The following is a 19,853-nucleotide window of genomic DNA, read 5'->3' as shown; positions in this document are numbered from 1 at the left end:
GAAATAGGAGAGATCGTGGAAATAGAAGTATACTTAACAAGAAGAACTAGGAAGGAAATAGGGAGATCGTGGAAATAGAAGTATGCTTAACAAAGAAGAACAACTAGGAAAGAAATAGGAGATTAATGAAATAAAGTATACTTAACAAAAGACGGAGGAACTAGGAAGGAAATAGGAGAGATCGTGGAAATAGAGTATCTTAACAAAGAAGGAACAAGTCTGAAGGAAATAGGAGAGATCGTGGAAATAGAAGTATGCTTATAAAGAAGGGCAACTAAGAAATAGGAGAGATTGTGGAAATAAAGTATGTTAACAAAGAGAGCAACTAAGAAGGAAATGGGAGAGATCGTGGAAATAAGTATGTAACAAGAAGGAAGCAACTATGAAGGAAATAGGAGAATCGTGGAAATAAATTATGCTTAACAAAGAAGGACAACTATGAAGGAAATAGGAGAGATCGTGGAAATAAAGTATGCTTAACAAGAAGGACAACTAAGAAGGAAATAGGAGAGATCGTGGAAATAAGTATGCTTAACAAGAAGAACAACTAAGAAGGAAATAGGAGAAGCGATGGAAATAAGTATGCTTAACAAAGAAGGGCAACTAAGAAGGAAATAGGAGAGATCGTGGAAATAGAAGTATGCTTGCACAAGTGAGGTTGCAAAGTATGCAAATGACAAGAACCAATAGAAAGATTGATCAGATACAGAATGAAAAATACCATTCCTTGCATAAGAAGCCTGTGAAGAATAAAGTGAAATAATAAATCATGGAAGCATGCATGGAACAAAAAATAACTTGCAGCTGCAAGAAGAAACAACATTGGGAAAGTAATGAAAGTGAGTGGTACACATAGAAATGAAGTGAAACAAGAAATGAAAACTGAGGTTGTACACAGTTAAAAAAAGAATGAGAAATGATTTTCTCCTAATACAGGCTATAAACCTACAAGAATAGACATAAAGGTGAGCAAGCTTACAGGTAGACATTACCCAAAAGTAACAAAGCCTGGTATAGTGGACAAGAAATGGGGTAGCCTAGATTAATTCTGTCTGAGAATGGAATATGATTTATAATCCCAAGCATCGACCAAAATTAAGCAGAATAGCATTGTCCCAAAACCCAAAATGCATGCAAGTATGCAAGTTTTTGTTTTAATAGTACTATAAAATAATTATTTGTGATATTTAATTATATCCAAACACATTTATTGCATTTAGAAGATATAAAATTCACAATGATATAATTTTATTTATATGAAATTTGGATCAGTAGCACAAACTAATATATCCCAAAAACCAAATGCACTTCTAACTTTGAAATTTCATGTTATTATTTTTCTTGATAACTGTTACTCATTTGCCCAAAATAAAATACAATTGCACTAAAATATCCCACGATGAATATACTCTTCAGTGAAAACAAAAATTGTTAAGCAGACAAGATTAATATTTAAGAGCCTTGAAAGGTCAAAAACAAGACTAAAGCCTCAAGGTAAACTTACTTCTTTTGTTTTTTGGAACCATTTTTCTTTGCAGTTTGAATTTCTTGTTCAATTTTTTTTTCCAAGTAGTCTTGCTTTTTGATAAGCACATCTTCAATACCTCTTAATCGTTGAATGGCTTCTGCTGGAGTTGGTGTGTTTTGCTTAGACTTTCCACCACCAAAGAGTTTAGCTAAAAGACTCATATTTAAGGTTCTTGTGTCTGACTAGAAAGATGTAAAAAATAAACAATAAGCTAAATATTAGTATCAAAAGAAAACCTAGTAGCATTAATTTATTTTTAATAAACTTGTATCAACAGATTATATATGGTAGATGAAGCATAATGCAAAAGTTACACACAAAATAATTGTAGTTTACCACACAAACAAGGTTTAATAACTATGAAATTTGGTATTTAGAGAAACAATTCAATTTTTTATTCTACCAATATTAATAGAATAAAAGATTTTTTTCCTACTTACGGGTTAAAGAGCAGTGTTAAAATGTGACTTTTTAGCAATAGTGTAAAAGGTCATAGAAATGCTCTATCTTATTTTTTTCACACACAAACTTTTATCTCACAGCTCCATCACATCTTGAGTGATTTGAGATCTTATTAGTTTTGTACTCAAGAAGTTAAACTCCTTCAGTTGATGTATTTAACCAAGCACAAGATCTAATAGCTTAATTTGGTCTAATCCTGCCTTAAATAATTTCAGTTTGAATTTAGGCTAATAGAGATCCTATTTAGTAATAAAATTTAATCAAATATATGTGCTCTCGACACTTGTTATTGTAAGCACACAAAAATATAGCTAATAAAGAGAGAAAAAAAGTCTGGTAATTTAATTTGCTCTAATCCTGCCAAAAAGAATTTCAAATGCCATAGCTACTGAAGATTCTCTTTTGTTGGTTCTTTTTTCTTTTATCAAATATTTGTACATTTACAAGGTTGTCAATTGTAGTCCTGCACCTGAACAATATGGTACCTTCTTTAGTGAATCTGGAGTAGTCTAGTAATATCTTGTGAAATCTATTAAAAAAACTGATGTGGAACTACTAACCATGTCAGAATGGAAAACTTTCTTGTAATTAAACTTAGTGAATAATGTTAGATACAAGAACTCATAACCGCTATCCAAGGTTTGTGAACCTAGAAAATAACTTGAGATATACATATGTTGTGATGCAATAAGCTGGAAGTTTCAATAGTTTTAAAAAAGGTAAAACTTATCATGAGGTAGTAACATTTTGAGGTTGCTAAATCCTTCTCATCATTTAACATGAACAAGTTTTTCCTTGAAATGTTGTTTAACTCTTAATGATGTGTTGATCTCCATAAAATACAAGGCTACCACCAAAACATTTATTAGTGTTTAACACAGGGATAAGAAATGTCTTGAGGAACTCGTTCATTCTGTCCAATGATTGGTCATTAACACTTTCCAGAAACATATTTTTCAACTTTGGGGTTACATTATTACATTTGCAACTGCAGTAACGTTAATCCATGCACTAAGTCTGTAATGTAAAGGAAGTTGCATTATTTACTGGTATCAGGAAGGGATCAGAAATAAGCATTTGCTCAGCAAACCTATTTTTCCAGTGACCATCATGTTCACAATGTCCTCCATCATAAAGTTTGAAAATGTCAGCTGGTATGGCCTCTGGTGCCAGATTTGTAATGACTTGCGACTGTCCAATAAAAGACAACAGTGACTGGATTGACAGCATCAGCTATAGACAAATCACCCTGAATGTTTACCTACTCTGTACAATCCAAACCTCTTTCATTATTAGACTTGGAATCACTAAACTCATAACTAATATCCCAACCTACATGTTCTACTCAAATGACCATGAATCAGGTTCTTGTAATACACTTGTACTTTTCATTCGAACTAAAATGTTTGCACAATACTACCATATTGTAGCTTAAGTGATAACCAAAACAAACCACTGCAGAAATCACAGGCCAAGTGACATGAAACTTTAGTGAAACATTTTCTTCTGTCATTTACAAGAGGGTAGGACACACACAGTCATGATATAGCACTAGGAACTTATTTATCTACATGCTCACCCTAGTGGTAGCCCCTTTGCTAATTAACATGTTAAAGATTCATATGAAAAAAAAAAAAGACTGATGTGTTAACATGATATTAGCAGGCAAGTTTGTTAAAGCATCTTTTCTTATATTTTAATAACATTTTTATCCATTTACTCATACACTTATTAGGGCAGTCCTTAATTGCCAGTTAAAAAGCCTAAAGTTCCCATCCCTTAATTTTGTTAATGGACAAAAACACATTAAATGTCAAACTTCATCCATTTTGAACCATATTTACAGATTCCTCAATAAGGTTGTAATTCTAGACTGTTGTGGTCTGATAGTGTAATATAAAAATATTTATTTGTTATAAATGATTTATTTAAAGTGTGTTGTTTCTTTATCGCATGTACAACAGTACAGTTACATAATTGAACAGCTTTGGTGTGGTTGGTCACTTCTGTATTGTTATTGTCTCCTTTCTGCTGTTAGAAAAGTGTCTTCTATGATCTGCACAACTTGAAGAAAGAATTGCTTCTATTTTCTTTATTAGGATGGCATAAAAACTCTTCATTAAGGGTCACCCTCCCTTTCAACATTATCATTTACCACATTCAAGTGTTTAACTGTCTGTAGTATCACCCTGTAGTCCTCGTTGAGCTCTCAAGACTCATGACCAAAATACAAAAGAAATTTCAAAGCAACTGAAGAAATTTGTTGAGTTCTTTGTCATAGTATCTTCAACTAAAATGTTCTCAGGCTGAATGTGCTTTGGAGGTTCATCAGTGGCTTCCTTGTTTAGTGGCTTTGCTACTTCTTTTGACTTTGTGAATACAGCAAAGTCAAGTAGTGTAAAACCAGCATTGAGATACCACAGGTTTCAGTAAAATTTTTTTTAAATAAAAAAGAACACAATTTTCTTTCTTATGCTTAACAAGATCACTGCAAGGAGAAGAACTGGCATTGGGAAACATGAACCATGTTCTATGATAAACTTGAACAACAAACATGCAAATGTTACCAAGTACTCTTTCCTTATGGTCAGTGACATCAAATCGTCCCATCAACATCCAGATCATGTATGATGCAGAGTTGTAGGTGCTACAAGTTGTACTCCATAAAGATGGATGGTACCAAGATAAATTAGCCTAGTTCAGAAACTCTTCATATTTCTGCCCAAGTTGGTATATCTGAAATAGTCTTGTACAAATTGTAGAAACTGCTGTAATATCATGTAGTGTTATAGAAGTAACAGTATGAACTATATATAAATGGAATGCTCCTGAACATTTTGAATAATATGGAATACTCTGAAATATTCCAGAATGTTCTTGGATATGTTCTATAATAGTGTAAGTAAACATTATAAAACCTTTTGAACGTTCTGGAACATACAAATATAATGTAAACAACAAGGTAAAATTTAACTACCTTCTACAACCTCTAAATATTATTCAATGAAACATTGGTCTGTCTAAAGGAGAGAGAACTATGTTTTTAAACATGTAATATGTTCCACCATCAGTAAGATTCTTCCATTGCCTATCTATAACTAAGATTTGTATCATTGAGGATTTACATGTTTCTTAATAAATAATTAAATAAAAAACAACTAAAAATACCATAAAGATAATTAAAATATTTTGAGTCTTTACAGTTCATAAAAACTATCTTTTTAGCAGGTTCATACAAATTATCATTTGAAATAATCCATACGATTTATTTTTGATGTATAAATTCATCTGAATATGGTTTTTGTATTGTTAGTCAAAGGAGAGCTTGCAACATCAGTTTAAAACAGTCAGTATCAGAATTAATATTCAATTATACGTTGCTCAAATACAAACAACAACAAAGGAATTTTTTGACACCAACTGTAAACCAATTGAATCAACAACAATATAAATTTACATTTACACTTCTTTTGGGAAGAGGAACATTAATATAAAATATTTTTTACATATACAAATAAGATTAATACGAAGTTATATTTAGTATATTAAACAGTTAACTTACAAGATGGTTTCACGTAGATTATGATTCTATTTTCTATAGTAATATTTCTGGAAAAAAATCGAACTTCCTACTGCTATAATTCATCATCAATTATCATTAATACCAAACTTGAACACACAAGACAGCTTCATGCAACACTTCATGATTTCTCAACATAGATAGAGAAAAAAAAAAAATTGAGGAGAGGTTGAAATATCACATTCAAAATTCATGAAATTTACGTTAGCATAGGAACTAAATTAAAACTTGGAAAATTTAAGCACAACATAATCAAGTTATTTAGTACAAACTCTAGCCAGTGGGGAATAAGTTGGGTTATTTAATTATCTTTCCAACAATATCACATTATTATTACATTAGGCCTATGTTTAGTGAAACGCACAACTTTTCTGACGTACAAATAAAATAAAAATAACGAACACTATTCGAACTTCTAAAGATATTTCACACATGGCACTCACCTATGCGTAGGAAGTGTCTTTCAAATATGACGTATGTAGAACTAGTATAACTTTAATTTAGAATTATTGGTAAATAATTTGAACTACTTTTAAGCTAAAAATAGGCTAAATACAAAACTCAATGAATTTATAATTTTCTCTGTGTGTAAGATATTTTATATTAAAACACAACTAGTATAATTACACTTTCCACCTTAAAACTTAAATTAACACCACACGCTGTAATTTCCTTCCACGAAACGTGAACGTATTTATGTCACTGCAACCCTTGTATTATTCCGTAAAATCAGACCAATAACAAACTAACGTTAAAGAAACTGACAAATATCATGCTACTGTAATGAAAGCTGACACGATGACGTATCACGCTATATGCTGATATCATGACGGATGTACACCACAGAATAGTAAACTTAAACTAAACTATATGTACATATTTATTCTTTTAACATTTGTAATTATCAAAATATTACTTGGTTATTATGTTTCAATGATAAAATAAGAAAAAACTGACAGTTTGCAAATAGTGTATCCTCGAATCAAAGCGTTGTCGCTAGTGGTACTTTGATAGGTTTCTAACGTTTGTTGATATTTTTCTTTTTTACTTTTCAGTAAAGTAAAGAAGCATTTGTCTTTCTCTCTTCCCTTTAATGCAAGGCAGTTGTTGGAACCGCTGCTCTCCCTTAAAGACTAAAAACTTTTTAAGCTAGGACTCAACTAAATAAATATCCGCGAAATATAAGTTTTACCAAAATTAATTTGACGTCATATTTCAAAGACCAATGAAAATACTAAAAAATTGAGAAAACCATGGAAAACTCGTGATAAATTAAATGAAGTCACTGTGAAGGTTAGTGCAGTTGTTTATTTTAAATAAGCTTTGCTTTATATATTTTTTACATATTTGTTGGTTTTTCAACATAACATTTCTACATGAATTTCGTGTTTAAATATTTAATAGTATTATAAATCTTGTAAAGGTGAAGTTAATAACCTAAACCTTTTTTTTTTTTCTATCTATTATTTCAATGAAGGAAGATAAACAATTTTGAATTTATAAATACAACTATATCTCTGCGCGCTACCTTTTGAATGTGCCGAGCATGGCTCGGTTATTAAGGCACTCGATTTGTAATCTTAGGGTCGCGGATTCGAATCCCCGTCACACCAAACATGTTTGATCTTTCAGCCGTGGGGACATTATAATGTGTGGTTAGACCCAGTATTCGTTAGTAAAGTAGTAGCCCAAGGCTTAGCGGTGGATGCTTTCCTTCCAGTCTTGCGCACTACTAAATTATGGAAGGTTAGCGCAGTTAACCCTCGCGTAGCTTTGCGCGAAATTCAAAAACCTGACCAAAACCTTTTAAAATGGAGCTATGCTATCGCTGAAAAAAAAAAAAATAGCGGCGTAAACGTTGACATTGTATTTATACACAAATATATTTTTCTTATAAATACAAGTATGAATCAAAGTAAAGCTAAACTAGCTAGCTATAGTAATATAAAAAAATGTAATGCAATAAAACATATTGAAAAAGACTGACAATACTGACTCAGAAGCTAACATGATTATCTATAATTTACCAAAACAGAAATCGATTTTATAAATTTTAAGTAACTCAAGTTTTTTAGTTTTGGTGTGTGATTCTCTCATAGAAAAGCCACATCGGACTATCTGACACATCGCGCAAAACTACTCGAGGGATATTTGCGCTACACGTAATTAATTTAGCAGTGTAAGACTAGAGGGAAGTCAGCCAGTAATCACCACCCACCTCCAAATCTTGGGCTACTTTTTTACCAACGAATAGTGGGATTGATCGTCACATTATAAGGCCCTTATAAAGGGCGAGCATGTTTGGCACGACGGGGATGCGAACCCGCGACCCTCAGGTTACGAGTCGAACGCCTCAACACGCTTGGCTATGCTGGGCCAAAATGATAACTTCCCAAGCCGGGAAGAGAACACGGGCACCCTGGGTGAAAGCCAGGTATCCTAGCCACTAGAACACATGCGATGTATATTTTTTATTACATACTATACTTTTTGGCTCCTTCAAAAACAGAAAAAGCAGGAGTGCGCGCAAGAAACCATATTTATTTGAGGGGTGTAGACGACAAAAGTATGGGAAACACTGTCCCATCTATCGGCCAGTGAAATCATGACTTGCTTACTAGAGTTAAAAAACATTATTACACATTAGAAATTACATTGCCCAATAAAACTGATACATTTTTGTTATTTTGCAATCTGTAATATTTTGCCCCAAATACAGTATCGTATATAAAACTCAAAGCGGATTAATGACAGACAGATATCATTCAATTAACACAAAAAGTGCGGGTAAATCGTATGTCAAGTGAATTGGGATCTACTGGGAGAGGGTATACATTAGGACCACGTAATGGAGGAGAAGGTGACATTCTTAAGAAATGTCATCAACAGTTCTGTTTTCTAAATCCCACGAGCCCAATTATCTCCAGTCATGCAATACTGAATATGACAAAAGAGATTCAAGCTTCTCACCCACATTCCACTTCTTGTGCTTACAAGAGCATATTAAATTATGCAAGTTCTAAAGGTTCCACACTGAACATCAGATGAATGGGAACAAGTATGCCAAATATTTGATATGCTCAGCTGATTGTTGTGCTTCTTGATGACGAGAAACCCACTCGAAATAAAAATGTATCTTCAGGTTAAGATGACGTAGTAAGGTCGAAACGTTGTTCTCTCCTTATCAATAAAAGTGTTAATATACATACTACCCATTTTGAAATACGTGATTGTTTTAATACTTCAAGCACGAACCCATAATTACTGAATAAGGTATTGCAATCGATGCTGGAGCCCATTTGCAGCAAGTCTCCTGGACAGAGAGAAGTTAAAACCCATCTCGCACCAGATGAAAGACGTTCACAGAAAATGCTATACCAATTGTAACACAACAGATATTATTGATTTTGGAGAAAATACATACAGATAAAAAGTAATCAGTTGGAACGATAGTTTGGACAGGTCTTATAAACCTAGTGTTTGGCCATTACTTTAACTTGATTTCAGAGATCAAACCTCAGTGAGGTGATTTATCTTCCAGGATTGTAATTTTATCGTCAAGCATCAGCTAAATATGAAGTTATGAGCTTGCAACTGATTGATATGGAAGCATTATACTATACTGTACATAATCAGTAACCACCTTATACGAATGAAAGCACTGTTTGGAAGAATCTGGACAACAACTCACAAAATGCTTTCTTTTTAATTGGTTTTAGCTTTTTTTCCTACACATTCGAATATGGATCCAAAAGATACTAGGAAAAATTAGTAAACAATTTTGGTACAAAGAGTCCTAGTGATAAAGAAGACATCATCAAAAATGGAAAACCGATGTCACCTTTTAGCTTGACAGAAAGAACAAAGTAGTGCGTTCAAAATTTCAGCGTAAACGAATGTGAGTGTGTGTGTATTTTCTTATAGGAAAGCCGCATCCGGCTATCTGATGAGTCTACCGAGGGGAATCGATAACTTAATGTGACAGGACACTTGTATAACGCTTGACTTTATTTGCAGAAGTTTTTCTACTGGCCAAGTTTATTATTTTGAAGTAAATTTGGAACCAGGAACTCAAGCGGATTTAATGACTTAAATAAAATGCATAAGGCAATTGAAAGACTTGTAAATTTCTCCAGTCATATATTTTCAACTGTAGGTATAACTAGATTTTTAAAATCCCGGATTGAATTCCAACTAAATAACCATCATTAAATAATGTGAAAATGCGCAATAAAAAGGTGTAGAGGAAAAGAAACATTTTAAAAGATTAATGGACGTATGATGCCTTATTGAAATCTCATTTAGAGAAATCGAGTGTTTGTTTGTGCCCTGTCAAATAGAATCCAGAATGACTTCATTAATTGTGTATGGGAAGTATTGATGAAGAAAATTAAAAGCAAAATAACTAATTCTTTGTTTGTGGCTGTTACCTCAAATGAAGCTGTTCGTTGTGCATTAACATTTGTAAACCCCCAAAAACCTATTGCAAATTTCACTACCTTTAGTCACATATCGCACAACACTAGATACAAACAAGATAATGTTAAATTAAGTCGATGAATTAAATATTGGGTCAAAAGTTTTTGCGCAAACCTATAATGTGGTAAGCGTGATGTCCATTGAGCTGAATGAGCACGTAGATTGAATTTATTGTTATAATATGTGACGAAGATTGAGGAGTGTTACAGATTCTTTCAAAACTTAAATCGTTCTCTTTATTTCTTTATGAAATCAGCAAAACATGAGCACCCTTTAGATATCGAAGCAAAGAAAAGATTCCCGAAAGTGGTCGCTATTTGTTGGAATTATAATTACTGACTTGTTGAAACTTTCGTGGTATACAAGGAAGTCGTTGACTTATTTCAAAATATTGTTGATAATTTTGGGAAGTGGAATACTAAAAGCTTTATCTGTACAAAAGCACTTTCATTGGATCTCAGATATTTTGAGTTCAATTTCTTGTTGAATATATTTTGCGGTATTTTCTTCATATGCAAATTTATAGCTGATGTCTTACAGAATAGAATATTTGATACATCCCGTGCTGTATGAATAAAGCAGATTAAATGGCGACAACAACAACAAAAAAAAAAGTCAGAAGATTTCAATAAATTTTGGACAGCAGCCAATGGATTATACTCCACCCCCCACTAAGTGAATAAGAAATGATTCCGGAGAAGACATTAAAGAACATACATAAAGTTATTTTATGAAATTTTGAATGCAGTTTATAATAAAATTGAAATTTGATTTCAAAGCTTGAAAAGCATTGCATTCCTTGAGCATTTTGACACTAAGAAACGGGAAGAGGTGAAAAAACAGTTCCTGAATTAGTACTAATATCATTGCAAGATGATAATGGAAAATGCTTTGAAAAGTGACGCTGATTTACAAGGAAAACAAACGAATGAATTACTTTATTGTTTGCGAAATGCCAGGTTAGATGCATTTCTGGAACAACTTACAAAGTTGTACGAGTTAGCTTTGATTCTTACAGTCGCCAGTGTCTTAGTTGAGTATTATTTCTCTCATTTAAAAAGAATACAAAGCCCCACTAGAAATGCACAACAACGAGAAAGATTTGCAAGTTTAGTGTTAATTGTGATAGAGAAAAAGCTTCTTAAGAAAATAAAGACTGATGGTTTTTATGAAGGTGTAATAATTTATTCAATCAAAAGGTAAGGAGGGTGGAATTAAGATGTAGATAAAGTAAATATATCTTGTTTTTATTTTTAATTGGACTACAAGTTAATAATTTTATCTTTATTGGACGTCGTGTAATTTATTTTTCAATTTTATAATTTACCTTTTATGCTTTCAATTTCTCATCAGGACAAATCACCAAACGCCCCCTGAAACTCATTCTCTTGAAACTTGTCCCAAAAGTTGTGTTGAGTGTTAGGAGATGAATGATAGCATAAAATAATGAAAATAGTGTTTATTAACATGTAGTTGTGTTTGAAAGGATTATATGAATTTAGGCAAGGCTCTTACAAATTGATGTTGATTAGTTTTGAATTTCGTACAAAATTACTCGAGGGCTATCTGTGCTAGTCGTCTCTAATTAAGCAGTGTAAGACTAGAAGGAAGGCAGCTAGTCATCATCAACCACCGCCAACTCTTGGGCTACTCTTTTACCAACAAATAGTGGGATTGAGCGTCACACTATAACGCCCCCACGGCTGAAAGGTAGAGCATTTTTGGGGCGACGGGGATGCGAACCCGCGACCCTCAGGTTACGAGTCGAACGCCTCAACACGCTTGGCTATGCCGGACCAAAATGATAACTTCCCATGCCGGGAATCGAACCCGGGCATCCTGGGTGAAAGCCAGGTATCCTAGCCACTAGACCACATGGGATGTATGTTTTATGTTACTTAATTTTCTTTTTGTCTCCTTCTAAAAAAAAAAAAAAACAGGAGAGCGCGCAAGAAACCATTTTTATTTGACGGGTGTAGACAACAAAAGTATGGGAAACACTGTCCCATCTATCGGCCAGTGAAATCATGACTTGCTTACTAGAGTTAAAATCATTATTATACATTAGAAATTACATTGCCCAATAAAACTGATACATTTTTGTTATTATCCAATCTATAATATTTTGATTCAAATACTGTATCGTTTATAAAACTCAAAGCGGATTAATGATAGCAAGATATCATTCAATTAACACAAAAGTGCGAGTAAATCGTATGTCAAGTGAATTGGGATCTACTGGGAGAGGGTATACATCAGGACCACGTAATGGAGGAGAAGGTGACATTCTTAAGAAATGTCATCAACAGTTCTGTTATTCTAAATCCCACGAGCCCAATTATCTCCAGTCATACAATACTGAATATGACAAAAGAGATTCAAGCTTCTCACCCACATTCCACTTCTTGTGCTTACAAGAGCATATTAAATTATGCAAGTTCTAAGGGTTCCACACTGAACATCAGATGAATGGGAACAAGTATGCCAAATATTTGATATGCTCAGCTGATTGTTGTGCTTCTTGATGACGAGAAACCCACTCGAAATAAAAATGTATCTTCAGGTTAAGATGACCTTCCTAGGTCATATGGTCTTACCATATTCAGTAATTATGGTATTGCAATCGATGCTGGAGCCCATTTGCAGCAAGTCTCCTGGACAGAGAAGTTAAAACCCATCTCGCACCAGATGAAAGACGTTCACACAAAATGCTATACCAATTGTAACACAACAGATATTATTGATTTTGGAGAAAATACATACAGATAAAAAGTAATCAGTTGGAACGATAGTTTGGACAGGTCTTATAAACCTAGTGTTTGGCCATTACTTTAACCTGATTTCAGAGATCAAACCTCAGTGAGGTGATTTATCTTCCAGGATTGTAATTTTATCGTCAAGCATCAGCTAAATATGAAGTTATGAGCTTGCAACTGATTGATATGGAAGCATTATACTATACTGTACATAATCAGTAACCACCTTATACGAGTGAAAGCACTGTTTGGAAGAATCTGGACAACAACTCGCAAAATGCTTTCTTTTAATTGGTTTTAGCTTTTTTCCTACACATTCGAATATGGATCCAAAGATACTAGGAAAAATTAGTAAACAATTTTGGTACAAAGAGTCCTAGTGATAAAGAAGACATCATCAAAAATGGAAGACCGATGTCACCTCTTAGCTTGACAGAAAGAACAAAGTAGTGCGTTCAAAATTTCAGCGTAAACGAATGTGAGTGTGTGTGTATTTTCTTATAGGAAAGCCGCATCCGGCTATCTGATGAGTCTACCGAGGGAATCGATAACTTAATGTGACAGGACAACTTGTTTAACGCTTGACTTTATTTGCAGAAGTTTTCTACTGGCCAAGTTTATTATTTTGAAGTAAATTTGGAACCAGGAACTCAAGCGGATTTAATGACTTAAATAAAATGCATAAGGCAATTGAAAGACTTGTAAATTTCTCCAGTCATATATTTTCAACTCTAGGCCTAACTAGATTTTTAAAATCCCGGATTGAATTCCAACTAAATAACCATCATTAAATAATGTGAAAATGTGCAATAAAAAGGTGTAGAGGAAAAGAAACATTTTAAAAAGATTAATGGACGTATGATGCCTTATTGAAATCTCATTTAGAGAAATCGAGTGTTTGTTTGTGCCCTGTCAAATAGAATCCAGAATGACTTCATTAATTGTGTATGGGAAGTATTGATGAAGAAAATTAAAAGCAAAATAAGTAATTCTTTGTTTGTGGCTGTTACCTCAAATGAAGCTACTGATGCAAGAACCATTTTATAGCTTTCTAGTGTTGTGCGATATGTGACTAAAGGTAGTGAAATTTGCAATAGGTTTTTGGGGGTTTACAAATGTTAATGCACAACGAACATCAGTAGGTACATACAAGATAATGTTAAATTAAGTCGATGAATTAAATATTGGGTCAAAAGTTTTTGCGCAAACCTATAATGGGGTAAGCGTGATGTCCATTGAGCTGAATGAGCACGTAGATTGAATTTATTGTTATAATATGTGACGAAGATTGAGGAGTGTTACAGATTCTTTCAAAACTTAAATCGTTCTCTTTATTTCTTTATGAAATCAGCAAAACATGAGCACCCTTTAGATATCGAAGCAAAGAAAAGATTCCGAAAGTGGTCGCTATTTGTTGGAATTATAATTACTGACTTGTTGAAACTTTCGTGGTATACAAGGAAGTCGTTGACTTATTTCAAAATATTGTTGATAATTTTGGGAAGTGGAATACTAAAAGCTTTATCTGTACAAAAGCACTTTCATTGGATCTCAGATATTTTGAGTTCAATTTCTTGTTGAATATATTTTGCGGTATTTTCTTCATATACAAATTTATAGCTGATGTCTTACAGAATAGAATATTTGATACATCCCGTGCTGTATGAATAAAGCAGATTAAATGGCGACAACAACAACAACAAAAAAAGTCAGAAGATTTCAATAAATTTTGGACAGCAGCCAATGGATTATACTCCACCCCCACTAAGTGAATAAGAAATGATTCCGGAGAAGACATTAAAGAACATACATAAAGTTATTTTATGAAATTTTGAATGCAGTTTATAATAAAATTGAAATTTGATTTCAAAGCTTGAAAAGCATTGCATTCCTTGAGCATTTTGACACTAAGAAACGGGAAGAGGTGAAAAACAGTTCCTGAATTAGTACTAATATCATTGCAAGATGATAATGGAAAATGCTTTGAAAAGTGACGCTGATTTACAAGGAAAACAAACGAATGAATTACTTTATTGTTTGCGAAATGCCAGGTTAGATGCATTTCTGGAACAACTTACAAAGTTGTACGAGTTAGCTTTGATTCTTACAGTCGCCAGTGTCTTAGTTGAGTATTATTTCTCTCATTTAAAAGAATACAAAGCCCACTAGAAATGCACAACAACGAGAAAGATTTGCAAGTTTAGTGTTAATTGTGATAGAGAAAAAGCTTCTTAAGAAAATAAAGACTGATGGTTTTTATGAAGATGTAATAATTTATTCAATCAAAAGGTAAGGAGGGTGGAATTAAGATGTAGATAAAGTAAATATATCTTGTTTTTATTTTTAATTGGACTACAAGTTAATAATTTTATCTTTATTAGCCGTCGTGCAATTTATTTTTCAATTTTATAATTTACCTTTTATGCTTTCAATTTCCCATCAGGACAAATCACCAAACGTCCCTGAAACTCATTCTCTTGAAACTTGTCCCAAAAGTTGTGTTGAGTGTTAGGAGATGAATGATAGCATAAAATAATGAAAATAGTGTTTATTAACATGTAGTTGTGTTTGAAAGGATTATGTGAATCTAGGCAAGGCTCTTACAAATTGATGTTGATTAGTTTTGAATTTCGTACAAAATTACTCGAGGGCTATCTGTGCTAGTCGTCTCTAATTAAGCAGTGTAAGACTAGAGGGAAGGCAGCTAGTCATCATCACCCACCGCCAACTCTTGGGCTACTCTTTTACCAACAAATAGTGGGATTGAGCGTCACACTATAACGTCCCCACGGCTGAAAGGTCGAGCATTTTTGGCGCGACGGGGATGCGAACCCGCGACGCTTGGCTATGCCGGACCAAAATGATAAGTTCCCATGCCGGGAATCGAACCCGGGCCTCCTGGGTGAAAGCCAGGTATCCTAGCCACTAGACCACATGGGATGTATGTTTTATGTTACTTAATTTACTTTTGTCTCCTTCTAAAAAAAAAAAAAACAACAGGAGAGCGCGCAAGAAACCATATTTATTTGACGGGTGTAGACAACAAAAGTATGGGAAACACTGTCCCATCTATCGGCCAGTGAAATCATGACTTGCTTACTAGAGTTAAAATCATTATTACACATTAGAAATTACATTGCCCAATAAAACTGATACATTTTGTTATTATCCAATCTATAATATTTTGATTCAAATACTGTATCGTTTATAAAACTCAAAGCGGATTAATGATAGCAAGATATCATTCAATTAACACAAAAGTGCGAGTAAATCGTATGTCAAGTGAATTGGGATCTACTGGGAGAGGGTATACATCAGGACCACGTAATGGAGGAGAAGGTGACATTCTTAAGAAATGTCATCAACAGTTCTGTTATTCTAAATCCCACGAGCCCAATTATCTCCAGTCATACAATACTGAATATGACAAAAGAGATTCAAGCTTCTCACCCACATTCCACTTCTTGTGCTTACAAGAGCATATTAAATTATGCAAGTTCTAAGGGTTCCACACTGAACATCAGATGAATGGGAACAAGTATGCCAAATATTTGATATGCTCAGCTGATTGTTGTGCTTCTTGATGACGAGAAACCCACTCGAAATAAAAATGTATCTTCAGGTTAAGATGACCTAGGAAGGTCGAAACGTTGTTCTCTCCTTATCAATAAAAGTGTTAATATACATACTACCCATTTTGAAATACGTGATTGTTTTAATACTTCAAGCACGAACCCATAATTACTGAATATGGTATTGCAATCGATGCTGGAGCCCATTTGCAGCAAGTCTCCTGGACAGAGAGAAGTTAAAACCCATCTCGCACCAGATGAAAGACGTTCACACAAAATGCTATACCAATTGTAACACAACAGATATTATTGATTTTGGAGAAAATACATACAGATAAAAAGTAATCAGTTGGAACGATAGTTTGGACAGGTCTTATAAATCTAGTGTTTGGCCATTACTTTAACCTGATTTCAGAGATCAAACCTCAGTGAGGTGATTTATCTTCCAGGATTGTAATTTTATCGTCAAGCATCAGCTAAATATGAAGTTATGAGCTTGCAACTGATTGATATGGAAGCATTATACTATACTGTACATAATCAGTAACCACCTTATACGAGTGAAAGCACTGTTTGGAAGAATCTGGACAACAACTCGCAAAATGCTTTCTTTTTAATTGGTTTTAGCTTTTTTTCCTACACATTCGAATATGGATCCAAAAGATACTAGGAAAAATTAGTAAACAATTTTGGTACAAAGAGTCCTAGTGATAAAGAAGACATCATCAAAAATGGAAGACCGATGTCACCTCTTAGCTTGACAGAAAGAACAAAGTAGTGCGTTCAAAATTTCAGCGTAAACGAATGTGAGTGTGTGTGTATTTTCTTATAGGAAAGCCGCATCCGGCTATCTGATGAGTCTACCGAGGGGAATCGATAACTTAATGTGACAGGACAACTTGTTTAACGCTTGACTTTATTTGCAGAAGTTTTGCTACTGGCCAAGTTTATTATTTTGAAGTAAATTTGGAACCAGGAACTCAAGCGGATTTAATGACTTAAATAAAATGCATAAGGCAATTGAAAGACTTGTAAATTTCTCCAGTCATATATTTTCAACTCTAGGCCTAACTAGATTTTTAAAATCCCGGATTGAATTCCAACTAAATAACCATCATTAAATAATGTGAAAATGTGCAATAAAAAGGTGTAGAGGAAAAGAAACATTTTAAAAAGATTAATGGACGTATGATGCCTTATTGAAATCTCATTTAGAGAAATCGAGTGTTTGTTTGTGCCCTGTCAAATAGAATCCAGAATGACTTCATTAATTGTGTATGGGAAGTATTGATGAAGAAAATTAAAAGCAAAATAAGTAATTCTTTGTTTGTGGCTGTTACCTCAAATGAAGCTACTGATGCAAGAACCATTTTATAGCTTTCTAGTGTTGTGCGATATGTGACTAAAGGTAGTGAAATTTGCAATAGGTTTTGGGGGTTTACAAATGTTAATGCACAACGAACATCAGTAGGTACATACAAGATAATGTTAAATTAAGTCGATGAATTAAATATTGGGTCAAAAGTTTTTGCGCAAACCTATAATGGGGTAAGCGTGATGTCCATTGAGCTGAATGAGCACGTAGATTGAATTTATTGTTATAATATGTGACGAAGATTGAGGAGTGTTACAGATTCTTTCAAAACTTAAATCGTTCTCTTTATTTCTTTATGAAATCAGCAAAACATGAGCACCCTTTAGATATCGAAGCAAAGAAAAGATTCCCGAAAGTGGTCGCTATTTGTTGGAATTATAATTACTGACTTGTTGAAACTTTCGTGGTATACAAGGAAGTCGTTGACTTATTTCAAAATATTGTTGATAATTTTGGGAAGTGGAATACTAAAAGCTTTATCTGTACAAAAGCACTTTCATTGGATCTCAGATATTTTGAGTTCAATTTCTTGTTGAATATATTTTGCGGTATTTTCTTCATATACAAATTTATAGCTGATGTCTTACAGAATAGAATATTTGATACATCCCGTGCTGTATGAATAAAGCAGATTAAATGGCGACAACAACAACAACAAAAAAAGTCAGAAGATTTCAATAAATTTTGGACAGCAGCCAATGGATTATACTCCACCCCCACTAAGTGAATAAGAAATGATTCCGGAGAAGACATTAAAGAACATACATAAAGTTATTTTATGAAATTTTGAATGCAGTTTATAATAAAATTGAAATTTGATTTCAAAGCTTGAAAAGCATTGCATTCCTTGAGCATTTTGACACTAAGAAACGGGAAGAGGTGAAAAACAGTTCCTGAATTAGTACTAATATCATTGCAAGATGATAATGGAAAATGCTTTGAAAAGTGACGCTGATTTACAAGGAAAACAAACGAATGAATTACTTTATTGTTTGCGAAATGCCAGGTTAGATGCATTTCTGGAACAACTTACAAAGTTGTACGAGTTAGCTTTGATTCTTACAGTCGCCAGTGTCTTAGTTGAGTATTATTTCTCTCATTTAAAAGAATACAAAGCCCCACTAGAAATGCACAACAACGAGAAAGATTTGCAAGTTTAGTGTTAATTGTGATAGAGAAAAAGCTTCTTAAGAAAATAAAGACTGATGGTTTTTATGAAGATGTAATAATTTATTCAATCAAAAGGTAAGGAGGGTGGAATTAAGATGTAGATAAAGTAAATATATCTTGTTTTTATTTTTAATTGGACTACAAGTTAATAATTTTATCTTTATTAGCCGTCGTGCAATTTATTTTTCAATTTTATAATTTACCTTTTATGCTTTCAATTTCCCATCAGGACAAATCACCAAACGTCCCTGAAACTCATTCTCTTGAAACTTGTCCCAAAAGTTGTGTTGAGTGTTAGGAGATGAATGATAGCATAAAATAATGAAAATAGTGTTTATTAACATGTAGTTGTGTTTGAAAGGATTATGTGAATCTAGGCAAGGCTCTTACAAATTGATGTTGATTAGTTTTTGAATTTCGTACAAAACTAAACGAAGGCAATCTGTTTGTTTTTTGAATTTCGCACAAAGCTACTCGAGGGCTATCTGTGCTAGTCGTCTCTAATTAAGCAGTGTAAGACAAGAGGGAAGGCAGCTAGTCATCATCACCCACCGCCAACTCTTGGGCTACTCTTTTACCAACAAATAGTGGGATTGAGCGTCACACTATAACGCCCCCACGGCTGAAAGGTCGAGCATTTTTGGCGCGACGGGGATGCGAACCCGCGACGCTTGGCTATGCCGGACCAAAATGATAAGTTCCCATGCCGGGAATCGAACCCGGGCCTCCTGGGTGAAAGCCAGGTATCCTAGCCACTAGACCACATGGGATGTATGTTTTATGTTACTTAATTTACTTTTGTCTCCTTCTAAAAAAAAAAAAAAAAACAGGAGAGCGCGCAAGAAACCATATTTATTTGACGGGTGTAGACAACAAAAGTATGGGAAACACTGTCCCATCTATCGGCCAGTGAAATCATGACTTGCTTACT

At 33.7% G+C, this 19,853-nt stretch overlaps 1 protein-coding gene and 3 non-coding genes across 4 annotated transcripts; all 4 read right to left on the bottom strand.

Moving 5' to 3' along the window:
* Positions 1-586: 586 nt before the first annotated feature.
* LOC143250335 (charged multivesicular body protein 4-like) lies at positions 587-6,507 on the bottom strand. Its single transcript, XM_076500785.1, has 4 exons — positions 6,014-6,507; positions 4,558-4,736; positions 1,505-1,710; positions 587-740 (listed from the first exon to the last, which is right to left on the bottom strand). The coding sequence occupies exons 2-4, from the start codon at positions 4,585-4,587 to the stop codon at positions 587-589; spliced, it is 390 nt and encodes a 129-aa protein (XP_076356900.1). The 5' UTR covers positions 4,588-4,736; positions 6,014-6,507.
* Positions 6,508-11,858: 5,351 nt separating this feature from the next.
* Positions 11,859-11,930, bottom strand: TRNAE-UUC (transfer RNA glutamic acid (anticodon UUC)). Its single transcript has one exon. It is a non-coding gene; the product is annotated as a tRNA-Glu (tRNA).
* A 3,743-nt stretch (positions 11,931-15,673) lies between these two features.
* Positions 15,674-15,745, bottom strand: TRNAE-UUC (transfer RNA glutamic acid (anticodon UUC)). The gene has a single exon. It is a non-coding gene; the product is annotated as a tRNA-Glu (tRNA).
* A 3,875-nt stretch (positions 15,746-19,620) lies between these two features.
* TRNAE-UUC (transfer RNA glutamic acid (anticodon UUC)) lies at positions 19,621-19,692 on the bottom strand. Its single transcript has one exon. It is a non-coding gene; the product is annotated as a tRNA-Glu (tRNA).
* Positions 19,693-19,853: the final 161 nt, after the last annotated feature.

Source organism: Tachypleus tridentatus, chromosome 5 (genome assembly GCF_004210375.1).
Source record: "Tachypleus tridentatus isolate NWPU-2018 chromosome 5, ASM421037v1, whole genome shotgun sequence".
In the NCBI taxonomy this organism is placed as follows: domain Eukaryota; kingdom Metazoa; phylum Arthropoda; class Merostomata; order Xiphosura; family Limulidae; genus Tachypleus; species Tachypleus tridentatus.
The sequence above is the reverse complement of the archived record's forward strand: the minus strand, read 5'-3'. Positions and strand labels throughout refer to the sequence as shown.